At 36.2% G+C, this 26,216-nt stretch overlaps 1 protein-coding gene across 1 annotated transcript in view; it reads right to left on the bottom strand.

Moving 5' to 3' along the window:
• Window positions 1-2,980: 2,980 nt before the first annotated feature.
• LOC128861931 (uncharacterized) overlaps window positions 2,981-26,216 on the bottom strand; it is a 55,968-nt gene continuing 32,732 nt past the window's right edge. Inside the window, exons 12-24 of the mRNA XM_054100305.1 lie at window positions 20,074-20,234; window positions 17,634-17,688; window positions 17,402-17,568; window positions 17,270-17,339; window positions 14,939-15,111; window positions 14,825-14,879; window positions 13,944-14,110; window positions 12,612-12,762; window positions 12,097-12,266; window positions 9,108-9,165; window positions 8,849-9,021; window positions 4,048-4,204; window positions 2,981-3,983 (exon numbers count right to left, since the gene is read on the bottom strand). Of these exons, the coding sequence (XP_053956280.1) occupies window positions 3,265-3,983; window positions 4,048-4,204; window positions 8,849-9,021; window positions 9,108-9,165; window positions 12,097-12,266; window positions 12,612-12,762; window positions 13,944-14,110; window positions 14,825-14,879; window positions 14,939-15,111; window positions 17,270-17,339; window positions 17,402-17,568; window positions 17,634-17,688; window positions 20,074-20,234 (2,276 nt within the window). The 3' untranslated portion in view covers window positions 2,981-3,264. The remainder of the gene's footprint in view (window positions 3,984-4,047; window positions 4,205-8,848; window positions 9,022-9,107; window positions 9,166-12,096; window positions 12,267-12,611; window positions 12,763-13,943; window positions 14,111-14,824; window positions 14,880-14,938; window positions 15,112-17,269; window positions 17,340-17,401; window positions 17,569-17,633; window positions 17,689-20,073; window positions 20,235-26,216) is intronic.

The raw sequence follows: 26,216 nt of genomic DNA, 5'->3' as shown, positions 1-26,216 counted from the left end.
ATTTTTGACATACTTTTGAATGGGATTACCACCCGTTTAAAAATTAAATTACTAAATTAAATAATTAGTAACAAATAACTGAGTATGGGTATCAGATTGGAAAAATTTTGATAAATAAGTTAACTCAAACACTAATATGAATATGGGGCTGAATGGAAAGAGATTCGAAAAATCTTAATTTCTAATATACATACATATTTATTTAGACATGAGTAGTGTTTTGAAGATTGGAAATAGCGTTGGTTACTATGAAAATTGCAGTGAAGGTAATAAATTAATTACCACTGAATGAGTGAAAAGCTTTCGTTTTATTTTCACAAACCTGAGGTGCAAATAACCAGCTGGGGGTTCAATATCCTGCGCCTGCATGAGCAGAAACTAAAAGCTTTTCTGCGAAAAAAGAGTTCCATCTACTGAATAGTGCACTTTCTGTTGCCTTTGCATTGGTATGTACGAGTATGTGCATATGTAAGCACGTAAGCGAGTGCTCGCAACTTAGAGGGTGGAAACGGGCAAGTGAAGGAATGTAAATTTCAATATCGCATTGAGAAAAAATGCGCACACAAATGAATGTACGCTCGAATTTCCCGTTTATCCAAGTGCGTCTACTTTCTGCGCATACGAATCCGTGCAACGACCTATGAAATTTGTTTCTATTAGAAATGCAATACTGCACCAGAAGCATTACAACTCTCCCCAAACCGCTTCCTGTCTACTTTTACTCTAAAACCCTTTGGCTAGTCAGCTGGTTACTTTTGCAATAAAATGGTGGCAACAAACACAAAAGAAAACATAGTGGCGGTAAAAGCAATAAAGGCGACATAAAAGCTTTCAGCTTCAAACCAACACAATGACAACAACACAACTACAATAATAGCAAAAAGAATACCAACAGTGCAAAGTTACCAACTAACACCGCAACAACAATACAAACAACAGGCATAAGTGTAATACAATGCTAATAAAAAAAAAATAAAAAAAAAACAAAAAAACATATGAAAGAGAAATACAATAGGCGCGAGTTGAGTAACTGTAATAAAAAAATAATAATAGAAATAACAATAACAAAGGCTACAAATGGAATAACGGAATAACAAAAAAAAACAAAAACGCAATAAGGCGAACAAATTGCGATGCACGTGAAAATCGAAAATGATCTCCATATGCAAATTTGGAACTACGAGCATTGAAAAGAAGCAGAGAATACTCGTATGTGTATGCAATATTTATTTATTAGCGACTGGTTTTAAATACGAACTGCTTCAAGTATTTATGTAATGTAAAAGTGGCTCTTGTGGGTAATAAGAGCCAAATTAAGAGGGAAATTAACATCTTATCCTCTTCTTTCACATAAGAGTTTTCAATTTCCTTTCCATTGCATCTACTCTCGAATAATAATTCAATTATTAAAAGCTTGCTATCATATAAAAGTATGCTACCCAAAAAGCAATCAACTTTGTTGTGGAAAACAAAGCTGCGCTCAACGCCTTACACAGCCCTCCAAACACTTAAAAGGGTAGTTGAGTCCTGTAAATCCAGGTTGAATAATGTCGGTAGACATAATAGCCTGATGCTGACATGGATCCCGGGACACGTGGGTATCGCGGGTAACGAGACCTTTAACTCTTTTGCTAGGATGGGCTTTGAGGCCAACTTCTTTGGTCCGAAGCTCGTTCTGCCACTCCCTTCTGCAGCCATCAAAGCCAACGTTAACAAACGGACTACTTCAACCCACAAGCGAGCTTGGCAGGCTGAGAGAGGCTGCAGATGGGCAAAACTGATGTTACCTGTAATGTCTAACCGATTGTCACAGATCCTGCTGTCATTAAGCAGAAGGGACTGTAGGCAGCTGGTTAGACTGATGACGGGCCACTTGCGAAGCACAGGCATATTTACACCCGCAATATCTGCCGGTGTAGCGAAAAAGTGAGGGCCCAGATGTGTAAACCTTTGGCAGACAATACTTCCTAATTCAATGGATTCAATGGAAAGACTAACTTAGAAGTTCCCTCGAGCGCTCGCGATCTACCCGCGGCCAGAAAGTACTCACGACTTTGCACGTTTGCGCTCTAGCCCAGCGCTCGCTGAGTTGACGCGAGGCTCATCTTTCCAGTAGCAGACTACAGACTTTCAAGGGAGCTCCAATCTTCTCATGTTACGGTGAAGCCACCTCCGAGATTCGCCCTCTAGCCAGCTCAACGGCCTACCAGTTTTCCTCTATGCCGCTAGGACCGGGAACCCAAGGGAGCCCAATATTGCCGTATTCCGATGCAATTGAGAGAAAAGTCAGGCATTCCCCGACTTATTTCTAACGCACAAATAACGAGCCCAAGGCGATAATTGCTGCTTGGCTGACAACTAATAAACACATTGATTTTGGTAGGCATTCTGGTCAAAGAAATACATAGAGTGCAGGCGTAAAAATATTAGAGAAAGACGTAAAAATTTTAGAGCAAAAGAAAGGCGTTATTCGATGGTCCTCTGGCACCAGTGGAATAAATCATCGAACCCAGCTTTATATTCTTTTCAAGGCACGGGTTATTTCGAAAATACCTCCAGGACTGTTCAACGAACTGCTCGATCTGTACGCAGAGGGAAGAAGACGTGGATCAGGCTTTGGTCCAATGCCCACAATATGCTCCGGAAACCTTTAACATTAGATTTAACACAGATTTTATGCTGAAATCAGCTGTTAACTGGAAAGGGCGCATGTAAAATATATTCATTTTGATCTAAGATGCGCGGAGATTCGTAGACGTAGACAATAACTAGCAGCCTATGAGCTAACCAGCCCCGCTAGGTAATACCTTTTTAGCAGTTCCGCAGGGAGAGTGGTAGAAAGAGGAGAGGTGTTTAGTACGTAGGTGTGGCTGTGTGGCTACGAGTACAAGTCGTCTCAGTACTGATGGGAGTTTCCTCTTCACAGGCGTCATCTCAAAAAAACAAAACAGCTGACAAAAAAAAAAATGTGTATACTTGTATTTATTTATTTTATTTATATGTATAAAAATGTATATAAAATTATTAGATAAATGTATAAACGCAGTACTGGCTACGAGGCCTTCAGCCGAAAAAAATTTATTTTGGCAACATCTCAAGCGCGGTTCGTTTGAATGAGAAAGTTCGCCCACTTTCTAAACAGAAGTCCTACTTATAGAATAGACTTTTTTTCTTTACAGAATGCAGAATTATAATACTTGCTTTTTAAATTAAATTTTGGAAACAAAGTTCCACTCTAACGTAAAAAATAAATATTTCTACAATTTAATTATTTTCAATTTCGTTTTTTATCCACTCTAGATAGGAGTCAATGCGTGTATAAAGACCTGGAAAGTCCTGCTGCAGTGCATACTCATAACTCAGGGTATCAATGCCAACCAAAAAATACGATTGAACTTTTCCAATCTCTTGCATGGACATAAGCGCGCCGCCAGAGTCATGAACTACGCTCTCTGCTGCACTCTTACCAGCGGCGCAAATGTGTTCTGCCGTTAGGTTAACCAAGCCACTGGTCCTAAACAGACGCATACATTCTGCTAAATTTTCTACCGTAACAGTAGACGTCATTTTAAGGTTTCTCATTTCGCCATTACTGGTTGCACCCCAACCGGCTACGTGTAAAGTAGTACCTTCAACTATACGCGATTGTTGACTAATCTCAAAGGGCAAACAGATTGGACTTATAAATCGGGTGAATTGCACCGCGCTGACCAAGCGTAGCAGTGCTATGTCGTTATTCAAAGAGTCGTATTCTGGGTGCATAGTCAATTTTTCCACGCCCATACCGATGTGTGGCGGCGCACAGACTTCGGAATGCTGCTCCTTACTTTGACAATCCACATTCGCTTGTGTAGCCCACTCGCCCAAACGCACACCAGTTAACGTGCTAGACGCAGACTCCTCTCTGAGGCAATGCACCCCAGTGAGAACATAACGTTCGTGGATAAGTGTCCCACCACAGCGAAAACTTAGTTGGCCCCTTGCTGGAAAGCAGAGAAGTTGGTGAATGTCTATCGAATAAAATAATATTACAGCAATAATATTTACCGTTTGTGTAAATGAGCAATGCCGTCCAGGGGTATTCATCGATATCTGTTGTTCTAGCAGCAACATCAGTATCATTCTCTGCCACCACTCTTCCGCAGTATGGCGGCATGGGTAAATTGGCTTTCGCAGGCATTGACATGTCGTTGGGACAACAAACCTAGTAAGTGGAATAGCTTTTTATATAGGCAGTGCGACCAGTTTTGAATATTTTTCGTATTTGATTTTAGTGTTCATTGTCCTACAATAAATATATATAACAATTAATATGTCTTTGTTCGCGCGTAATTTAAAAGCTACCAAGCCAATAAGAATGTAGGAGTTCCTCTCGCTTATTCAGCAACACCACATCATACTTTGTTGGGCTCCCGGCCACTCTGGAGTGGAGGGAAAGGAAAGAGTGGATGAGTGTACAAGGAAAGGCGCTAAGCTTGACCTTCAACGAGTGGTCTAGGACATATGCAATCCTGTAAACGAACCGTACACTTGAGCATAATCGTGGAAACCAATAGAAGGTGGCCTCTAACTACTAACTGTACAGTCCCCAAAGCGCTCTGGCCAAAGCTGAATCTTAAAAGGTCAAAATGTCTGTTTGGATACAACAGATCAAATACCAGCATCTTCCCAGGTGTTATAAAAGATTACTGCGTTATTGGCACCTTAGCCAGTAGAATGGGTGTATCTCACAATGATTTCGGCAGGAGCTGTGGAGTTGAAAAATAAATTAAGCCTCCCCTGTGAATGCCCTGCAGTTCAAAGAAGCAGTGCCAAATATCTTGGCGATTATATCTTCGAAGATCTGGAAAATTTGTAAAATGTCTGGAGGGACTAATTATATATATATTAGGGCGGGTCGATTTAAAAATCGCTCATTGCTCTGTGAAAATCGTATTCTAGGGATCAAAATAAGAAACTTTGCCGAAGGAACCATACCTCTAAAACGAATTCTGATGTCCCCTAATTTGGATCGAACGAAAAATCCCACTTTGACCCATTTAGAGTGCTCCAATCGAGTCCAAATGTATGACCGACCCCGACTAACTTTGGACGGCCGATCCACTCATGTCAGTGACATACCCCCTGGAACTCCCCTGGGGGATTCCCCATACAATCATTTCAAAATATCACCATTTTTGGCCTTTACATGAGAAAAGAAACTAAAAGGTTCGGTTCGGCAAAGTTTCTTATTTTGATCCCTAGAATATGATTTTCACAGAGCAATGGCTGATTTTTTGCCTCCCCACAAATCGACCCGGCCTAATATATATATATATATATTGTAATATATATATAATTGGCGCATACACCCACAAATGGAGGGACCTACAGTTTCAAGCCGACTCCGAACGGCAGATATTTTTTTAAATTTTTATGAGGAGCTTTTTCATGGCAGAAATACACTCGGAGGTTTGCCATTCCCTGCCGAGGGGCGATCACTATTAGGGAAAAAACTTTTTCTTCATTTTGGTTTCACCGAGATTCGAACCAACGTTCTATCTGTGAATTCCGAATGGTAATCACGCACCAACCCATTTGGCTGCGGCGGCCGCCTGGACTAATTACCTTCTTATAAAGATCTAAGTGGTTTAAGCAACTTAGTTAGAGGATGGAAATGAAATGAAATGCAAGTATTACAATGGGACTTAGGGCCACCGAGTCTCTTTTCAGACATGCAGCCTTGCTAACCTATAAACTAACCTAATAATCGGATATCAATGAAACTTCGAAAAACGTATTGCCTGCAATAGCCGAAAGGACATAGGCATAATAAGATTTATTTAAAATAAGAAATTTTTAATATTTTATATTTTCGTTCCCATTTGTAGCTAAATATTGAAATTTGGTGCAAGGACATAAACATAAAATATTAGTACCTTAACAGTTCAGAAATGGCGTAGCAGTCTCCATATAAATCAATTCATTATTATTATATAGTTTCGATACCATTCTCTTTGTTTTAAGAATTACGAAAACTGAGCAGAATTGACAAAGTAGGCGTGGCATCTCACATGCAAACCAAATTTTCAATATTCCATGATTTCGAAACCACACAAAATCAACGTTTTGATATCGCCGATAAGTAATAAAGGGAACATAACAAATAAAAAATAAGTATTGAAGGAATATAATCCAAAAATATTTAGTTTCGACCTGCAAACTAATATAACGGGGTTTTCAAAATTCACGGCATTTAGCATTTGGGCTGAAAAGTCCTGGGCCTAATACACAGATTACACTAGTTTTATTGCATTCACCTCTTCCTCAGTTAGTACTAACCTTGAAAAGACAGCTGTTAAAATTTCCTGATATTCCATTCATCAATTCGTGAGTTATTATTCTAAGAGTGACCCTACTTTTGTTATTTCCAAAGCAATGGATCAAGAAGAATTTTGAGTTTTAATTTTACACTGCTTCTTGATGGGAAAAATACCGTTCAAGCGAAGCAGGTCTTATGGGGAACCCACCCTTCAATGGATGGTTTGCTAACTTCAAATGTGGTCATAGGGACAGCGATGATGCATAACTAAGTGGACGTACAAATGAGATAGTAACACCACTGAAAGCATCAAAAAATCCACAAAATCGCTTTGAGTGATTGCAAAGTGAAGTTGCGTGAGTTAGTTGACATCGTAAAGATATTTAAATAACTGATTCGCTTTTATTGCATGAGCATTTGACTATGAGAAAGCTCTGTTCAAAGTGGGTGCCGCGTTAGCTCATCATTTTGTTTCATCAAGACAACGCACCGAGTCACAGGTCAATCAAAACAATGGCAAAACGACATGAACTGAACTTCGAATTGCTCCCACATCTACCGCCAGCCATTCACCATACTTGGCTCCCAGCGGCTACTGGCTATTCGCAGACCTAAAAAAATGCTCGCCGGTAAGAAATCTTGCTTGAATGAAGGTTATAGCTGAAACTGAGGCTTATTTTGAGGCGAAAGATAAATCGTTCTGCAAAGGTGGTATTGAAATGTTAGAGCGACGCTGGAATGATTGTGTTGTACTTGACGGAAATTACGTCGCTGAATAAAGCTGATTTTGAACAAAAAAAAGAAAAACCGTGTTTTTTTTTGCCAGGCCCGGGACTTTTCAGCCCATGTGTTAATATTGCGTTAGCGTAATAAAAGGAAAAGAGACATCGATATCATCACCATAGCCCGAAAGTACTGGGGGAACATAGCCATTTTTATAATAACATTTTGTTTTTAGTTTTACATTTTTGAGCGAGGTTTATAAAGAAAAGCTCTTTTAAAATGTGTTCTTATTAAATGATATAACTAAGCAAAATAACTCTTTTAATAAAATTAATGTATCTATGGCAGCGACGCGCAGGGTAATAGCTGGTTTTTTCGATAAAAGTATAGTTCACGGTTTAACAAAATCCAAATTTCAAACCTCATATAAAAATTATACAAACTATTCATTACAATTATTAGGTGCGCAACTAAGTCCTCGCTGTTTGTCAATAGATGTCGCCAGCAGGGTGTGCTAGTCGATTCTAACATAACCTAAACGTCATAAACCAAACTTAGACATATGGTAAGCAAACCGCTTCGACACATTAGTGAATTTGTTTTGGTATCATATACTTTTGGTTTTGTGAAAATGTCTGATTTTGTGCCGAATAATCGTCATTTGCGGGAAGTGTTGATTTTTCTCTTTCATTAAAAAAAAGTTCATGGAAATGCTGTTTTAAATGAAACAACTTGCCGAGATTGTTTCCGTCGCTTCAAAGATTGTGATTTTAATGTTGACGACCGTCCGCGTGAAGGAAGGCCAAAAACCTTCGAAGACGCTGTATTGGAGGCATTGCTCAATGAGCATCCGTGTCAAACGCAAGAAGAGCTTGCTTCAGTACTAGGAGTTACCCGCCAATCCATTTCCAAGCGATTTCATGCTTTGGGAATGATTCAGAAATAGAGGACTTGGGTTCCTTATGAGTTAAAACCAAGAGATGTTGAACGTCCTTTTTTCGCCTGTGAACAACTGCTCCAGCGGCAAAAAAGGAAGGGTTTTCTTCATCGCATCGTGACGGGTGATGAAAAATGGTTTCATTACAGCAATCCAAAGAAAAGGAAGTCATGGGGACTGCCCGGTCATACTTCTACGTCGTCGCCTCGGCCGAATATTCACGCTGCGAAGATTATGCTATGTATTTGGTGGGATCAAGTTGGTGTTATTTATTATGAACTGTTAAAACCAAGCGAAACTATCACTGGGAATCGGTGTCGACTTCAATTGATGCGATTGAGCCGAGCACTGCGCGGGAACAGCCGCAATACGCGGAGAGGCATGAAAAAGTGATTCTACAGCATGACAACGCTCGGCCTCACGTTGCCAAACCCATGAACCCCTGCCTGGAAACACTGAAATGGGAAATCCTACCCCTCCCGAAACTCTGTACAAAAAGCCCTTCACGAACTTTTAATTAATAGACGTCGAATCGGAATCAAAAGTTTGTGGTCTCTAATTTTTGAATTAAGTTTTAAATTTGGATTTTCATTAGTATATTTAAACAAAAAACCAAAAAAAAAATGAACATTCAATAAATAAATAAAAAAATAAAAACTTTTAAAAATAACAAAGAACGCGTGAGTGAACTGCATATTTAATTTTGGAATTAATTTTTAAAAAATTTTCATCAAAAAATTAAGATCTAAATTTTTAAGTTTATTAGTCAAAAAAATAACGAAAATTCAAACAGAAAAGATAAAAATATTCAACACTGGTCAAAATGTTAATTTTCTGTCGTATTATCGCTGGGTGTATATTTCAAACCTTCAAGTGTACAAACTTACCTTCGGAAAATTATCTGCATCTGCGCAAAAACTGGCTTTCAAATAGTTAACGTCGTTGTTTAAGAAATCACTTTTATTCATAATTTTCATTAAAGAATCGCAATCGATAATGGAAATGCAAGCTCCAGCGATTCCATTAGGTGTTTGACATTCATTCGGGTCTGCAGTGCGAGCTGCGAAAGAAAGTGGGAATTGATTACAAAAAATTAAGTCAAAGAGTAGATAAAGTTTCAATATTTAACAAACGCGTGCAACGTACCTGGTATTGCGATTTTTGGTGCTGCTTCCAGTTTCGGTATGTCGTTGGGACAACAAACCTATAAGCAAGTGAATGATTAGGCAAGACTTAACCGAAGGATGGGTGCCTATCAGCGTATTTTGATTTTATTTTAAATTTAAATGGAAGAGAGATGAACTCTTATTGAAAAACTAGAGTTCAAAAAGCAGCGAGTCTTACTATGGAAACTCATATTGGTGCACTTGGACTTGGACTTAGACTCCTTTAGCGGAGCCACATGTTGTGGTATGAATTCTTTCCCTACCCATAGTAAAATTTGTTGCTATACCTCAACCAAATCGAGGAATTTGCATATTGTATATTTAACATCGTAACATCAGACATTGTAACATTCAAAACTCAGCGCATAAGCCCCTAAGAAATCATGAGTTTTTTATCACTTTGGTACCTATTAATTTTATTCTACCCTACTCTTTAATCTTTGTGGGTATGCCAAGGTTTCAGTAGGCCTTTAGCAGCTTAGATTGGGTTAGGATATATGGCTGCCCAAAAGAGGGCCCATTTAGACCAAGAGCAAATTAACCCCCTGTGATGGTATGCAGAGGACAAACAGAGGGGAAAATATCAAACACAAACAAGCAAAAAGAAGGATGATGACCAAACTGTGACTAATTACGTTTAGGCCTGTAGTAATTTGAACTGAATTTCAGTTTTAGAAATTATTGATCTTAAAATCTATGAATTCATGATACCCTCAATAAATTTATTAAGTAATTCTATGGAAAACAAGTTTGTTTTTTTTGTTTTTTGAAGGCATACGCCTTTGTAGACGAGGTCCCCATTTACTTGTATCGGCTGTTGTTTTTTAAGGCCTTGAGAATTTAAATGATAATTCAAAACAGAAATGTAATTGGAATGAGTTTTTTTTTATTACCAGATGTAGATAATTTCTTGGTATTTATTTTTTAGATTTTGGTACTTGACCTATATCCGTCGCGGCTGCGACGATTAGGCCAACTTTTGACTACTTTTACCAATAAATCTGGCCATATGGCCAGATATTGCAATAAAACGATTGTTAGGCGCGCTGTAAAGAAAGTTGCGCCGCCTCGTTGGAATCAAACGTCGGCGATGTTTCTCTTATTCTTCTTGATTGGCGCGATAACCCCTTCTGCGATTTTGGCCGAGTTTAGCAAAGCGCGCCAGTCGTTCCTTTCTCGTGCTAACCGGGGCCAGCTGGAGGGATCGTATGGAGTTTTACTCGACATCTTAAGGACCTGGACTCAGGCGCTATGAACTGCGAATATTCAGCTCACGTGTGAAGCCTGTATTGTTGCACAGAAGTGATTCATGGCTGATCTCGAACAGCATGACACAGAGGCTACAACCTTTTGTCAACAAATGCCTTCGCATCATCTGTTGAATATTCTGGTCAAAAACCATCAGCAGCGACGCACTGTGGAGATCAACCAATGAGGAATCTATTCAATGGCAAATAAAACTCAGAAGATGGTGAATGAAAGGACACCCTCTTAGGAAATCAACAGGTAGCATCAAAAGAATAGCACTAGACTAGAACCCGCAAGGGAACAGAGGACGTGGTGGGTTAAAGAATGCTTGGAGAAGGTCTATGTTGCGCGACCTAGTAGATGCCGATATCACTTACACTTCTCATAAAAATTAAGGGAACAGACAAATTTCCTAACGTTCTTAGTGATTTTTGAAAAGCTGGATTTCGGTGGAAAATGGTCGCACGTAGTTCCGACAAAAAGCAATTTGAAGTTTTAAACTTCTAGCTTTAAGATCTTTGAGCAAAAAGTGTTTGTGCTTAATGGGTATTTTATAATTGTCAGTTAAAGCCGACACAAAAATAAAACAGTCCAGAACCGTCTACGACGGAAGAGTCTTGTCGAGGTCCTATGCTTCCGAGCGCGGTGAACAAGGGAGAAAAATGTACGAATCACAATAGTGATTTGAAGAAATCCAACTACACTTCCTTGCACTTACTATGCATATTTTTCTATGCCCTTGATGGGAGAACGACTGGCTTGGAGTTGTATTATATAAAAATGGAGAGAGTACTGAGAAACTATCGAACATCACAGGCCATCTCTCTCACAAATATGGCTCTCCGATAACCTGTTAATTTAAACTTTGACCGAGGAAAATAGAATTAGCCTTACTGCATCGGCAACCTTCTTCTATGAATAGATAGGAAGGACAGAGAAGAACCATTTATGGTAAAAAGAAGATGGTGAAGGTCCAAAAAAAGTAACTCATACGCCTATTTTGCTCTCACTTCTATTTTAATAAAAATCTACCACAAATTTAGTTGCTTTGAATGAGACACAAAAGCGACTAAATTATTCTGAAAGTTCATACAACATAAATAGATCATTCTCGTAGAACAAAGTTACAGTCTAGTATGGCTCAAGGCGAGTATTTTGCCAATTACGTATGAATGCTCATGTTAACGGCTTTTGTGTCTCCGGTAATGCCCACTAAAATTTTATGACAAACACGTAAAAATCGAAATTTGAGGGTTAATAAGTTGCACAAAAAAAGATTCTCTTGAAATTCTACCACGTAATACTGATGGTAATACGGGCTTTCCAATAAGAGATGTTATTTTGACATTCAAAGAAAAGTGCTATTTTTTAATATAAATGCTCGGATGTTTATTTCATTATAAAGAGGAAGGTATTAACGTTGTCCAGATCAATACCATCCATCGTTAATAATCTCTCGATATTGTTAATCTCCTGTTATTGGAAAACACTTTATTTCTATCAGACCTCAACTTATAACATTTTTTACTTATTATATGAAATTATGAACAAAATTTGGAAACTTTGGCCCGCGGTGGAGAGCAACTAGAACTTTGTTCTACAAAAGTGAACAAACTACTCGTACAATTTCACTCAGGATTATCTGTTTTTCCGCTTTGCTGTTGATGTAATACTGGAAATGTTCAGTGAAATTATGTGTGGCTTAAAATTTGAATACTCACAAAGACTTTGTCCGCATCCGATGTTTCACATTCGCTTTCATCTAAAAGTGTTAACTGCTCTTGTGTTAAGTGTTCCATTTGATGAAGATTCCATAGAGAGTCGCAATTTTCCAGCGCTTTGCATTCGCCAAGCGTACCATTTGGGGTTTGACATATTTCACCCGAGATCACTGCGAAGAAATTTCGATATAAATTACGCTAACCCAAATAGTGAGCCATCAGCTGGTTTCTTTTAAAATCTCATACTAATTTGATGCTGTTAGCTATTTCGTGCACTTTACGCATAAAAAAATTCTTCGAAATAATGAAATCTATTGCTGTAATTCTATAAATTACTAGAGTTTTGCGTATCGAAATTGATCTTGTCTCAGTTGTACAGCTCAATCGATATTTGATTGTTATGTTAGGTACCAATTGGCCATCTCAGAGTCGCGATTAGACAAAGTTAGTATTAAAAAAAGACCCATCTGAGGACCTACCCTTTGTTACTGTGTATTGTTAGATAAGGGATTTACCTTCACTTTTGGTGGTGGTGGTTGGGGATATGGTTGTTGAGGTTGTGACAGGAGTCAAGGTTGTCGTTGTTGTTGTTGTTGTTGATGATGTTGTTCTGGTTGTGCTTGTCTCTGTGGGCATTTGAGGCTTTTCAAATGTTGGGCAACACACCTGAAAATTAATTTTTGTTACTTAAGCTGCTGGCTAGCGAGAAAAATTTTAATATGCAGATTGAAATTCTCCAATTTGTGAGACAATTTTTTCATTATGTTTTTAAAATGTTTGTATATTTGTATTTGAATAATTTCTATTTTGAAAATAGCGTTATATATTTAATATTTATAATTTTTGTATTTTTCTATTTTAAAAATTGATATATCCAAAATTTTATTATATTTTTAAAATTTTTAATTCTAATATTTTTTTATTTAAAAAATTTATACTTTTAAAGTTTTTAATTCTAATATTTTTTATTTAAAAAATTTATATTTTTAAAATTTATATTTTAAAATTATTTTTTTATTAATTTCAAATTAAAATTATTTTTATTTTCTATTTTAAATATTTATATTTTCAAAATTTCATTATTTTTTAATATTTAAAATTTTTATATTTTTGTATTTAAAAAATTTATATTTTTATATTTTATAAAATTCATTATATTCTTAATATTTATAATTTTAAGATTTTTTTTTTTTTGTAAATTTATAATTCTAAAATTCTTTTACTTTCTAAATTTATATTTTCAAAATTTTATTGTAGTTTTAATATTTTTAATTTTAAAGTTTTAAAATTTTTCTATTTTAAAAATTTATACTTTTATAATATTGTATATGAAAATTCATTATATTTTTAATATTTATAATTTTAAAATTTGTATATTTTTTATTTTCTATTTTAAAAATTAAAATTTTCAAAATTTCATTATATTTTTAATATTGATAATTTTACAATTTTTGTATATTTCTATTTAACGAATTTATATTTGCAAAATTTCATTATATATTTAATATTTATTATTTTAAAAGTTTTATATTTCAAAAATTTACATTTTCAAGAATTCAATATATAATATTTTAAAATTTATAACTTTAAAATTTAAAATTTAACTTTTCATTTTCTGTTTCAAAAATTTATATTTTCAAAATTTATATTTTTAAAATTTATAATTTCAAAATTTTTTTATTTTCTGTTTTAAAGTTTATATTTTCAAAATTTTATTACTTTTTAATATTTATAATCTTAAGATTTTTCTTTTTTCCTATTTTCAAACTTTTATTATGTTTTAAAAATTTATATTTTTGTATTTTTAAAATTGCATTATAATTTTAAAATTTTCTGATTATACTCACAAGTGGACTATTGTTGACATATCCACATTGGTTACTCTGCAAGAAAATTGTATTTGCTTGCGTCTTATCCGGTTTCAGAACCAGATTCAGCAAAATGCTGCAATTCCGTATCGGCATACACTCGCCTTTCTTCACATATGACGTCACGCATGGTTCAAATGAGGCAACTGCAAAATAATATACAGTGTTAACGGGTCGTACTAAATAGTATATACTTAAGGACATTATTTTTTTAAATAATTTTGATTAATTTGGTTACTTGATGCACAAAACTTAAACGTTTTGGAAATAATTAAAAAATAATTTAGTTTTTGCTCTTTTTAAATGTTAGTCAAGGGTATGTCCATGAATAAAAATCATCTATAAAATTTGAATTTATGATTCTTCACTAAGTGTTTTCTACTTCATAGTATTAAAAAAATGGTTTTTTGCCTCAAACTATGCCAAAAATTATTTTATAAACGACTTTTTAGCTATCCGAAATGCTAAAATTAAAGAAGCAAGTGATGGGGGGATTGCGTAATCCACCAGTAGAGGCTAAAGTTTCATAATATTGTAAATAAAAAATAAAAAAATATTTGAATGAGTTTTTGGAAAAGAACGAAGCGCATACCATCTATTAGCCATATAATTCACCGGACAACGCTCCCTGAGATTTTTTTTCTGCTTGATCGAGTCAAAAAACCAGTACGAGGGAACAAGTTTTAGTTGATGGAAAGTACTTTCAGGACGATAATATCACTTTTGAGGAATAAACTTATATATATTTTGAATTTTCCGAATATCTTTCGGGAACTTTTGGATCAATGTGGTTGCAATAGTAGAGTAGTGGCCATTCCGTGTTGAAAAGTTGAGCCTTAAATAGCTTATAACATATTTACCTTTTTTAATTTTGTCCTTATCGTCCACATTATCTCTAGGCCGCGGGCAGCATATCTACAATTGCAGAAATGTATGTTGAGGCTTGAATTAGAAAATGCAAAGAGTTAACTCACTTCCATTTCATTCGTTTCACATTCGCTTCGCCGTATAAACAATACTTCATCCTCCGTTAAGTCTTCCTTTTGAGAAAGTTCACTCAGAGCATTGCAATTATCGAGCGCCATACAATCGCCAAGTCGGCCATCTGGCGTTTGACATGTTTGCGTGGCAGGAACTATCGGAAAGTCTAAGAAATTCATTAGTCTCGAGTTTTATTTGGTTACATAATAAATATTTAAATTTTAAGCTATTTTTATGTAAAAACTGAATACGGGTGCCTAATGAATTTTAAAACGATATATACTCTTATATTATTTTATAAGTTTTAGCTTATATAAAGCATGTGCTTTTGCTGACTAAACAAATGTGCATCGTGCGTACTATAAAGTGGCCAGATAGCAGCGATAATTTTTGCGATTGCTACATTCAAATACCTGTCAAAGTTGCAGTGGCTACCAGCTTCCAAAATATTCAGTAAAGTTTGATATATCATCAGGATTTTTTTTTTTTTGTTTTTTTTTTTTTGTTATCAAAACTTTATCAAATTTCCAGCTCAGTTGTAAATAATTTTCTCGGACGAGGCACATTTAGGGCCACTGCCTATATCAACAAGCAAAATTGATTTTATTAAAGTGAACACAACCCACAAGTATTCAGCTTAGCACCAAAACATACACAAGGTTTGACTATTTCTTGCGTTTAATGGCATAGCGCTATCATCGGACCTTATTTTTTCGAAATGCAGAAGAAGAACAATTTTTCTTGATTTTTTAATCAATTTTCTGTAGCCAGAACTCGTCAACAACGATATAGCCGAGCTGTAGTTCCAACAAAACGACGTTACGTGCCATATAAGCGACGCAACACTCGAAGTAGTAGAGAAATTTGACGGCTGGACCAACCTACGGCGAGCGTTCACCTATTGGCCGTCATTGATTATTTGCACTGGGGCTAAATCAACTCCATATGTATCATAGATATATGTTTAAACTTCTTCTATTGGTGGCATGCTTGGCGATGTTGTTCCACAAGTGGAGGGACCTACACTATTAAGCCGACTCCGAACGGCAGATATTTTTTAAGAGGAGCTTTGCATGGTGAAGTTTGCCATTGTCTGCCCGGAGGCGACCGCTGTTAGAAAAAAAAACTTTTTTCTTTTGCGAGCATTTTCGAATGGCAAGAACTGCAAAGGTGGAGCTGCGATGGCTTTGACACCGAAGGAAACCCTCAAAATTCTTAGGATTGTGTCAAATTCCGCCCTTCGAACAGGCAGAATTAAAGAAATAGCAAATGCTGCAGCCACATCTAAAACATAAAAAACCAGCTTTAAATAAATTTAGCAAAAAACGTCGCCTTGTTTTTGCAAGGGCTCACATGGTTCTGGTGACTTGAAAAAACGATCCCAGTGAATGGAGAAAATGAGTAATTAGTGACGAAAAGTAGTTCAATCTGGGCGGGTCGGATGCATACAATTACGATTTCCATGATTTAAGAAAGGAGGAAAGGTCGACATAACAACCGTGAAGGTGGTTTTGTGGATAGGGCGCAAGCTCGTACTATTGCGGTTACGAATTGAATCGAAATGTAAACTGCAAAATAATGGGAAACAGCCATAAAGCTCTTTTCCCGAGATTCGTTAAACATTTGGAAGTATTAATTGGATCTTTCGACAGGATATTTCCCCTGCACACACTTCAAGGGCGGCCAAAACTTGGATTGCGTCTCAAAACGTTGAAACTTTAGTATGGCCGCCATATTCCTCAGATCTGCACATAATTGAAAATTTATGAGGACGGATTGCTGTAAGGTTTATGTGAACGGGGCAACAATTTGAAGACAAAAATGCTTCAATTCGAATCAATAAAAGGGCCTAATCTGAAATTTCATTAGGCTATCTGGAGAATTTGCATAAATCCATCATCAACGTATTTACGAAGTAATTTATAAACAAGGTGGCAGCACAAAATATTAAACTCCAAACAAAAAATGTAAAAAAAAATTGTTCTCTTATTTGTTATTAGTTTTACTTATTTGGTTAGTGCCTCTATTCAAGTGAACTAAATGAAGTTGTACTGCTACGAAATACCGTTAGATGGAATAATATTTTTATGCATGCCCTTTTTTCGAGCAAAGTACAGTCTTCACTTCAATTGTCAACAAACCTGGGATTACTAGATCAAATACGGTTGCTTTATTAACCATTTTTTGCCATGAAAATCTTTGCTTCTAAACAAGGGAATGGGACTGTAGGTCAGAAAATACTTGAGGAATATCATTACCTATTAGCCACATCAATGGGGCCGTCCTTTTTTATTGTATTTGTATTTACGAGTATAAATACTTACCATCATTAACGACTGCACGAACTTTTAGTTCTCCTATTACTTTATCTGGCTTGTGTTTCGGACAGCATATCTAAAGGATAATTCCAAATTAGCGATCCAACACTCCAATAAATCAAGTTAATAAAACCTTACATTTCGAGAATAGACATCAGACCCACATCTGTTTCTTCTCAAAAACAGGATGTCAGCTTCTGTTATTTCCTTCCTCGCAGTAAGATACTCGTGCCAATATTGACAATCTTCCATACGTAAACAATCACCGTCTTCTGCGTTCGATGTTTGACATGAGTTAGAAGCTGCTGTCATATCACAAAAAAAAATATTTATTGAATTATGTCACGACATCTTTATAATTTCTGCTTACAACTCTTTTCAACTTCTGCTTGATTATGTTCCTCGCCGTCTTCTGGGCAGCACACCTGAAAATAATAAAACGGGATTTATAATGAGGCTTTAACCCTTCAGTCCCCAGCTCCACCTAAACCCAAAGCACGTTAGAAAATGTATAATTAATCTTATCTGCTAAATTTCAGTGAAAAACAGCGGGGTAAAAAAAATTCTGTGTACTAATTGAACAAAAATGGCGAATACGTAATGAATGATTGTTTTTGTTTTATTATTCAAAAAAAAAACAATTTTCATAAAAAAACTTTTCTTTTTTTTTAGTTCTTATTTATTAATTTTACTACCACTGCATAGTAGCATCTTGAGGCAGATCTCCCCTTCCTTTTCTGTTCTTCGCACTGATCTCTCCATGCGCAAACTATGTTTTGAGGGCTGTGCTAGGGCTTTCTTTCCGAGCAGGCAAGATTGGAAGGAGGAGAGAGTCGGCACGGATATAGGTACCTCTGTTTTCACTGACGGATCCAAAATGGAATCTGGAGTGGGAGCGGGGGTTTTCTCTAAATCAGCCAGCATTTCGGTCTCCTTCAAACTGCCGGAAACGAGCAGCGTTTTTCAAGCAGAGGTCTTCGCGATCCTGCAGGCAGGCAAAATGCTTCAAGATCGCTATTGGGAGGCAGACATTAATATTTCTCCCGATAGCCAAGCTGCGATCAAGGCACAGTCGTTGCCGAGCTGCAATAGCTCTCTTCTGGTGAACTCCTGTAAGGAGGAACTCAAACGTCTCGAACGTTCAGGGAACATGTCTCTCATCTGAGTTCCTGGGCACAGAAATATAGAGGGAAATGAAATTGCGGACGAGCTTGCCAGGAAGGGGCCGGCAGACCCGGTTTCAGCTGTCCCCCTCGCAGACATCGGTGTCCCTTTGTCCGTTGTTAAAGGGAAATTACACAATTTCTTTCTAAGAAAAGCGCAAGACAGATGGGGGTCTGTCTCATCGTGCGCTATTTCGAAAACACTATGGCCTCAGTACGATAGAAATAGAACGGTTAAGGTGTTGGGAATCCCCCGCCATTCAATTTCCAAACTCATTGTGGTGTTCACTGGCCACTGGGTGATCGGTACTCAGGCGGAGAAGCTTGGGATTCCGTACAATCCCTATTGCAGAAGCTGTGGGGATCCTACAGAGAAAGAGACTGTTGAACATTTTCTGTGCAAATGTCCGGCTCTGGCGGCTAGGCGCTTGAGATTCCTTAGCGTGCCCTTTGGGGATGACCTGAAGAAATTCTCCAGCCTAGATCCCTTTTCTCTCCTCCACTACATCAACAGCACTGGATGTCTGTAGAAGGTTTTCTCTTCCCAACATTTTTTCTTTGCACATTTAATGGTATCAAAACGGCACTTAAGTGCTACTTGGAGTGTGCCAGTGGCGCTCTTGCCATTTTACTTACCTACCACAGCCGCAGTCTTACCAGAATCACATGTCTCTTACTACTTTGAATGTCTAGCAGACTTGGAATCGCCGACCAACCGCAGTATTTTAAAATTTATTCGAGGAACGAAGTGGTTTCACCATATTGGGTATTAGAGGAGGAACTTGAGTCCAAACTAGTGGTATCACGATTGGTCTCTAGGCTTATGGAGTGTGGCAGCCACCTTAACTTAACCTAACTTGCTTTTTGGCGTTAAATGGTTAGGGTGATTGAAGGGCCACCTTTTCCAGCAATTAATTATGACTTAATTTTTTCTTCAGACATTTGGTACCACAGGCTGTGATAAAATTAGTCATAGACCAATACTCAGTTGAACAACACGCAAAAGTGATACAAAAGTTTTACAAAACTGGTCGTTGTGCAAGAAATACATTTCACGTATTGCGAAAAAAAGACATCGCGAGGGATGAGACACATTTTCAGCAAAACGGGTACAAGAAAAATTGTTACTTTGGTGTACCGAAAATTCACGTGTCATTAAAGAAAAAACTATGTACCAAAAACGAGTCAGAGGTTGGTGTGGCTTTTTGGCTCACGGAGTCATGGAACCGTCATCATCATCATCATCGGGTAGCTTTGTAGCCCGGGGTGAGCTTTAGCTTCGTTCACATGCATTTCGATCTTCGGTTCCAGTGCTCCAGTTTCTAACACCCAGTGTCCAAAGGTTCATTAAAAATTGTTCAAACCACATTAGTCTTGGACGTCCTTGTGCTTTAGGCGCTGCGGGGATAGCAACACTTTTATGGCCTGAGTTAGATGACACGGATTTAGACAATATTTGGTGGCGCTGTGGACCAAACCGGTTCATGGAATCGATGGCTGGAAGTCAACTAGACTTACTATTAGATACTTTCATACTTCCTTATGTATAAAATTTAACGACTTGTGGAAGCAACCACTACTTTTGTTATTGAATTACGATATTAATTAAAAATGCGTTAGATTCACTTTTAAAATTATTTTACTCACAATTGGTTTGTTGTTCGCAACGCCGCATTGGCTCTGTCGTAAAAAGTGCATTTCATCTTCAGTAAGATAGTCTCTTGTGGCAAGTTTATAAATACTTTCACAGGCATCTATTAGTTTGCAGCTGCCAGCTGAGCCATTCGGTGTCTGACATGGCGCAAACTCTAAAAGAAAAACCAAAATACAGCACTAATAAATTCATTTAAATTTTTTTTCGAACGCTCTTAATTTCTGTTTTTAGAATATCATTCATTATATTTATTTTATTGTAATTTATTTTAATTTATTTTATTTTATTTTGTTTTATTTTATTTTGTTTTATTTTATTTTATTTTATTTTATTTTATTTTATTTTATTTTATTTTATTTTATTTTATTTTATTTTATTTTATTTTATTTTATTTTGTTTTATTTTATTTTATTTTATTTTATTTTATTTTATTTTATTTTATTTTATTTTATTTTATTTTATTTTATTTTATTTTATTTTATTTTATTTTATTTTATTTTATTTTATTTTATTTTATTTTATTTTATTTTATTTTATTTGATTTTATTTTATTTTATTTTATTTTATTTTATTTTATTTTATTTGAGCTTAATCCATCTCGGCTATTGCCGGAGATTACACATCCCGGATAAAATTTTCAAGGGATTGTGCTCTGGTGGAGCGTAGTCCAAGTTCTACGCCCATGCGATTGCTATTGCTTAATTATTTAAAAATCTACGAACTATTGCACATGTGTCCAGTATGGTCGACTTCTGCATGTCTTCTAAGAGGTGTTGGCAGTCATACTTCTTCAAGTTTTTTATTAAATGCTTAGGCACTAATCCAGTGGAAGATATAATTATTGGTATTATATTCACTTCCCTCGCTTTGTACATCCGTTTAAGTTCTATGGCCAGAGCTGCATACTTCGATACTTTGGTGGAGTATGTGCTTTGGATGTTGCGATTAAGGGGCACCGCTATATCGATTACTTCGATCGTTTTATTTGTCTTGTCGAACAAGATAATGTCAGGTTTGTTGGCAGCTGCGGTTTGATCTGTGGAAATAAATCTGTCCCAGTACAGTTTAAAATTTGCATTTTCCAATATTGCCTTTGGTTCATATTTAAAATACAAGACTTCTGCTTGTAAGAGACCGTGTTTGATCGCAAGTTGTTGGTGGAGGATCTTTGCTATATTGTTATGTCTCATGACATATTCACGGGGGGCAAGTACGCTACATCCAGCAATTATATGGTCGATTGTTTCACCGTAAATGCCGCACCTTCGGCATCTATCTTCTATTGCCTCGCCATGTATCGACCTTCGGAAATTCCTTGTTGGAATAACTCGGTCTTGGATAGCGATTGCGAAACCTTCTGTTTCAGAAAATAGTTTTCCTCTTTTCAACCATAAATTGGATGCCTGTGCGTCTATCCATTCCATTTCGAGATCATGCGGATGGGCACCGTGTATTGTTTTTGCCTTCCATGCTGCGATCATTTCTGCTAGGGATTTAACCCCCTCAGGTACTGGGATATTCTGCTCCATCAGACTTAGCGGGGTAAAGCCATTATCTGCCATAGCGATAGTTTTAAATAGATGGGACTCGCTGCTTAGAAAATATGTACGTAACTTCAAAGTTTGCGAAAAGTGTAGACGCGCTATATTAATGATTCCTCTCCCACCAACGTTTCGAGGAAGCGATATTCTTTCCACAGCGCTTTGAGGGTAATGGCTTTGGAACTTTGTAAAAGTGGTGCGTATCAGCGTTTCAATCCGAAGGATGTCTGTCTGAGACCATTTTATTACTCCAAACGAGTATGTCAAAAGGGGTATGGCCCAGGTATTGATTGCCTTGCATTTATTTCCACTGTTCAGACTAGTTTTTAATACAGCTTTCAGTCGTGCCTCAAATTTTTTAATGAGGTTTTGCTTTACTAGCGTGTGGTTGATTCCTTTAAGTTGCAGAAATCCTAAATATTTATAAGATTCGCTGCTATGCAAGTTGTCTATAATAATATTTTGATCTACTGCGTAGTTTTCTTCGGTTTCATCAAGCTGACCTCAAATTAGATGTATTATTTTGCACTTTTCTGTCCCAAATTCCATTCCTACATCATCACTGAAAGCTTTAGTGACATCTATTAGCTCATGAAGCTTATGCTTTTTGTTTGCGTAAAGTTTCAAGTCATCAACAAATAGAAGATGGTTGAACGTATGCTCTCTTATTTCTGTTTTGAGTGTAAAGCCGTTTTGCTTATGTGTAAGAAGCCTGCTAAGCGGGTTGAGGCCAATGCAGAACCATAGGGGGCTTAAGGCATCCCCTTGGAATATACCACGTTTGATTGGAATTAGTTTTGAAACAGTTCCATTTAAAACCAGTTTAGTATTCCACTTGCTCATTATGCGGCCCAAGAGGGCAACAGTGGCAGCATCGATTTTGTAAATTCTTAATATCTCTAATAGGTAATCATGCGGCATTGAATCAAAAGCTTTTTTGTAGTCAATAAAAGCAACGCTTAGGTTCCGCCTTCTTCTCAGAGCTACTCCTGTGATTACAGTGTCTATAATAAGCTGATCTTTACAGCCCATTGTGCGCTTCCTGCAACCTTTCTGTTCTTCACATAAAATGCCGTTAATTTCACAATGTTCGTATATCCGATTAGCAATAATTTTTGTCAAGAGCTTGTATGTGGTACTTAAGCAAGTAATTGGGCGATATTTTGCTGGATCAGCAGATGGTGTGTCCTTTGAGAGGAGATAGGTCACTCCGGCTGTAAGGAATTCCGGGATGGCAGCCGTATTTTTCAACAGCTCGTTGTAGCATCTTGCGAGTGCTTCATGCATTACTGAAAGCTTTTTAAGCCAGATGTTGTGTAGCTGATCTAGGCCAGGGGATTTCCAGTTAGCTGTAGTAGATATACTAATCTTTATTTCCTTTGCTGTAATGTCGCAGTAGTGCATTGGTGCTACGTTGTCCGATTTTTCTTTTTCATTGGCTAACCAATTCGCATCAGCATTGAAGTGCTCTGCTTGTGCCCATATTTTCTCCCAAAACTGCTCTATATCTTGTTGTTGTGGATACGATTTTATTTTATTTTATTTTTATTTTATTTTATTTTATTTTATTTTATTTTATTTTATTTTATTTTATTTTATTTTATTTTATTTTATTTTATTTTATTTTATTTTATTTTATTTTATTTTATTTTATTTTATTTTATTTTATTTTATTTTATTTTATTTTATTTTATTTTATTTTATTTTATTTTATTTTATTTTATTTTATTTTATTTTATTTTATTTTATTTTATTTTATTTTATTTTATTTTATTTTATTTTATTTTATTTTATTTTATTTAATTTAATTTAATTTAATTTAATTTAATTTAATTTAATTTAATTTAATTTAATTTAATTTAATTTAATTTAATTTTATTTTATTTTATTTTATTTTATTTTATTTTATTTTATCTAATATTTTAATTTTATTTAATCGAGAAATTAATCCAAGTCATTTTGCATTGAACACAATCACTCCAGATTCTTTGATTTGAACATGTAAATCACTCAAAGCCTTTCTATTGAATTCTTACCGCCATTAACTGTGATGAGTTGACTCAAACCGCACAAAATCACAAAAACTGTACTGGCGAAGAATTCCATGCTTTACTGATATTTAAGCGCTTTATTTCCGAGTTTGTTGCACTTTGAGCTACGTTGGAAAATCAACTGTTGATTGACCGAGGCCTCGTGTTTTATTATTTTAATTCAACCACATGTATTTGCACTTACCGCGAAAAAAATTCTTATCAATAAGAAGAAATGAAAAAAAAAAAAAAAAACGTCTACTTATCCAAGTAATCGCTCGAGTCATAATTAAAGCGTCACTTCTCGCGAATCACTGCTACAATTAATTATTTGTATATATACAAACATATATAAGTAAGCTTTGGAATGCAATGTAGAAAATTTATACAGGATGGTTCAACTACAAACTCTTACTTGTACCATAAATTGTTTTGACGCTGAAATCTGAGCGACCGCTTCAGCTCTAAATAGCAGGTTTTACGTTTTAGAAATAATGAAAAATTTTAAGTGGGTACATATCCATACATATATGGACGTATATATGTAAATATAGTTATGTAAGTAAATATATATTAGTAATTATAAGAATGAACGTGAAGTTAAATATGTAAGCAAATTACATACCACATAATATTCCCTCCTCATGCCCGTTTTATTGCATGATGCAGAGGCTTGGATGGCATGCGAAGCGGCGTCCCTTGGAGTGTTTGCGCGAAAGATTTTGTTGAAGATTTTTAGACCTTGCACGCCGGCGACGGCGAGTATCATAGGTGATGGAATAATGAGCTGTATGAGCTTTACGACGGCATAGACTTAGCGCAGCGCATAGAAATCCAGCGGCACTGCAAAATGGGGATTTTTCGACCATTTTGAAGCATATCAAATGGAGGCACAAAAATCTCTTTTATAGCAAAAACAACGATTTTAATTTCAAAAGTCCTAAATAAGACAATTTTTGACCAGGGACCGAGTTTCAATTTTTTTTTATTAAATCATACTTTTATGATAAAATCAGAAAAACTTAAAAACAAAAAAATTATATACATTCATATTAGGCTGGGAATTTTTTTAATTTCAATTCTTCTATGATAATACATGAGACCAAGAACGGAAATTACCAACTCCTCTTCAGAGGTGAAATCATTCCCTAACTACCTAAAAACTTAAAAACTAAAGAAAATATTCAGCGAAAAGACTTAAAAAAACTGGTATATACAAGGGGGAAGAATGAAGGTCAGTTCAAGGTCTAACACAGAATACGCTCCACAAAAATTAAAAAAAATGTATATGATTGATAGAAGGGTTTTTGTTGTTGATGAATCAGAATTCATTGTCCTATTGTATTTTCGAGGTCAAATTGAAGCTCTATATCCATCAGAACATATTCCAAAGGTAATTAATAGCCTTGAGATCGGCGAAAACACCAATGAATTAGGATGAAACTCTTTTCAATTCCGCGTTTTTTAAGCATCGAATACGTTAAAGTATCTTATAAAACAACCCCTAATGGTTGTCTGATCCTGTAACCTCTTTTTATCAAAATTGGTCGAAAAATCCACACTGTGCGCCTTTGGCTAGGTCATGTCGTCCGAATGGATACAAGCGCTCCTGCTCTGAAAGTATTTGGTGGAACTGGCGGTAGCAAAGAAAACCAAAGCCCTCCTTTGCGTTGGAAAGATCAGGGGGAGTAAGACTTGGCTTCACTTGGTGTGTTCAACTGGCGCCAGTTAACACGAGAAAGATACGACTGGTGCGCCTTGCTAAACTAGGCCAAAATCGTTCAATCGGCCAATCAAGAAGAGCAAGAAGTATTAGGGATCTTAATGCTGGGATGCCGGTATTTCTTCCGCTATTTTAATTTCTAATTAAATTTAATTGACTAATTTTAATTTAGGTGGCCGAATGAGTTGATGCGTGACTACCATTCGGAGTTCAGTGAGAGAAGAGTGAAAGATCAAAATTAAGAAAAACATTTTTCTAATAGCGGTCGCCCTTCGTGAGGCATTGGCGAACCTCCGCGTGTATTTCTGCCTTGCAGAAGCTCCTAATAAAAAATATCTGCCATTCGGAGTCGGCTTGAAACTGTAGGTCCCTCCATTTATGGAATAACTTCAAGACGCACACCACAAATAGGAGGAGGAGCTCGGTCAAACACCCACAGAGGGTGTACGCGTCAATTATACATACATATAATTTTAATTTGAAGAAATTCAATGACGTCATTTGGGGTAATCCTATAATTATTGATAAGTTTTAGAAAACACAAAGTACTCACGCTAGTTCAGGCAAAAAGTTCACGAGACTTATTTGCTAATAGACATATAATCACACACATCAATACAATCTTCATTTCATTTCTATTTACTTATAATCAAGAGAGGAGAATTCGACCCACATGCATGCACACCTTTGCAAACCGAGTTGAGAAGTCTGCTTGGATTGAATGCACACTTTTTTCTACATCGGTAGAAGTCTTAAATGTGTGTACCCCATTTGGTTTCGGAGTGGGTTGAAATGCTGATTTGGTGCATTTCGGGTGTTAAAATATAGTAAAACATTAAAAT

The sequence above is a fragment of the Anastrepha ludens genome, chromosome 4, assembly GCF_028408465.1.
Source record: "Anastrepha ludens isolate Willacy chromosome 4, idAnaLude1.1, whole genome shotgun sequence".
NCBI lineage: Eukaryota > Metazoa > Arthropoda > Insecta > Diptera > Tephritidae > Anastrepha > Anastrepha ludens.
This window is presented reverse-complemented; position numbering and strand designations above follow the sequence as displayed.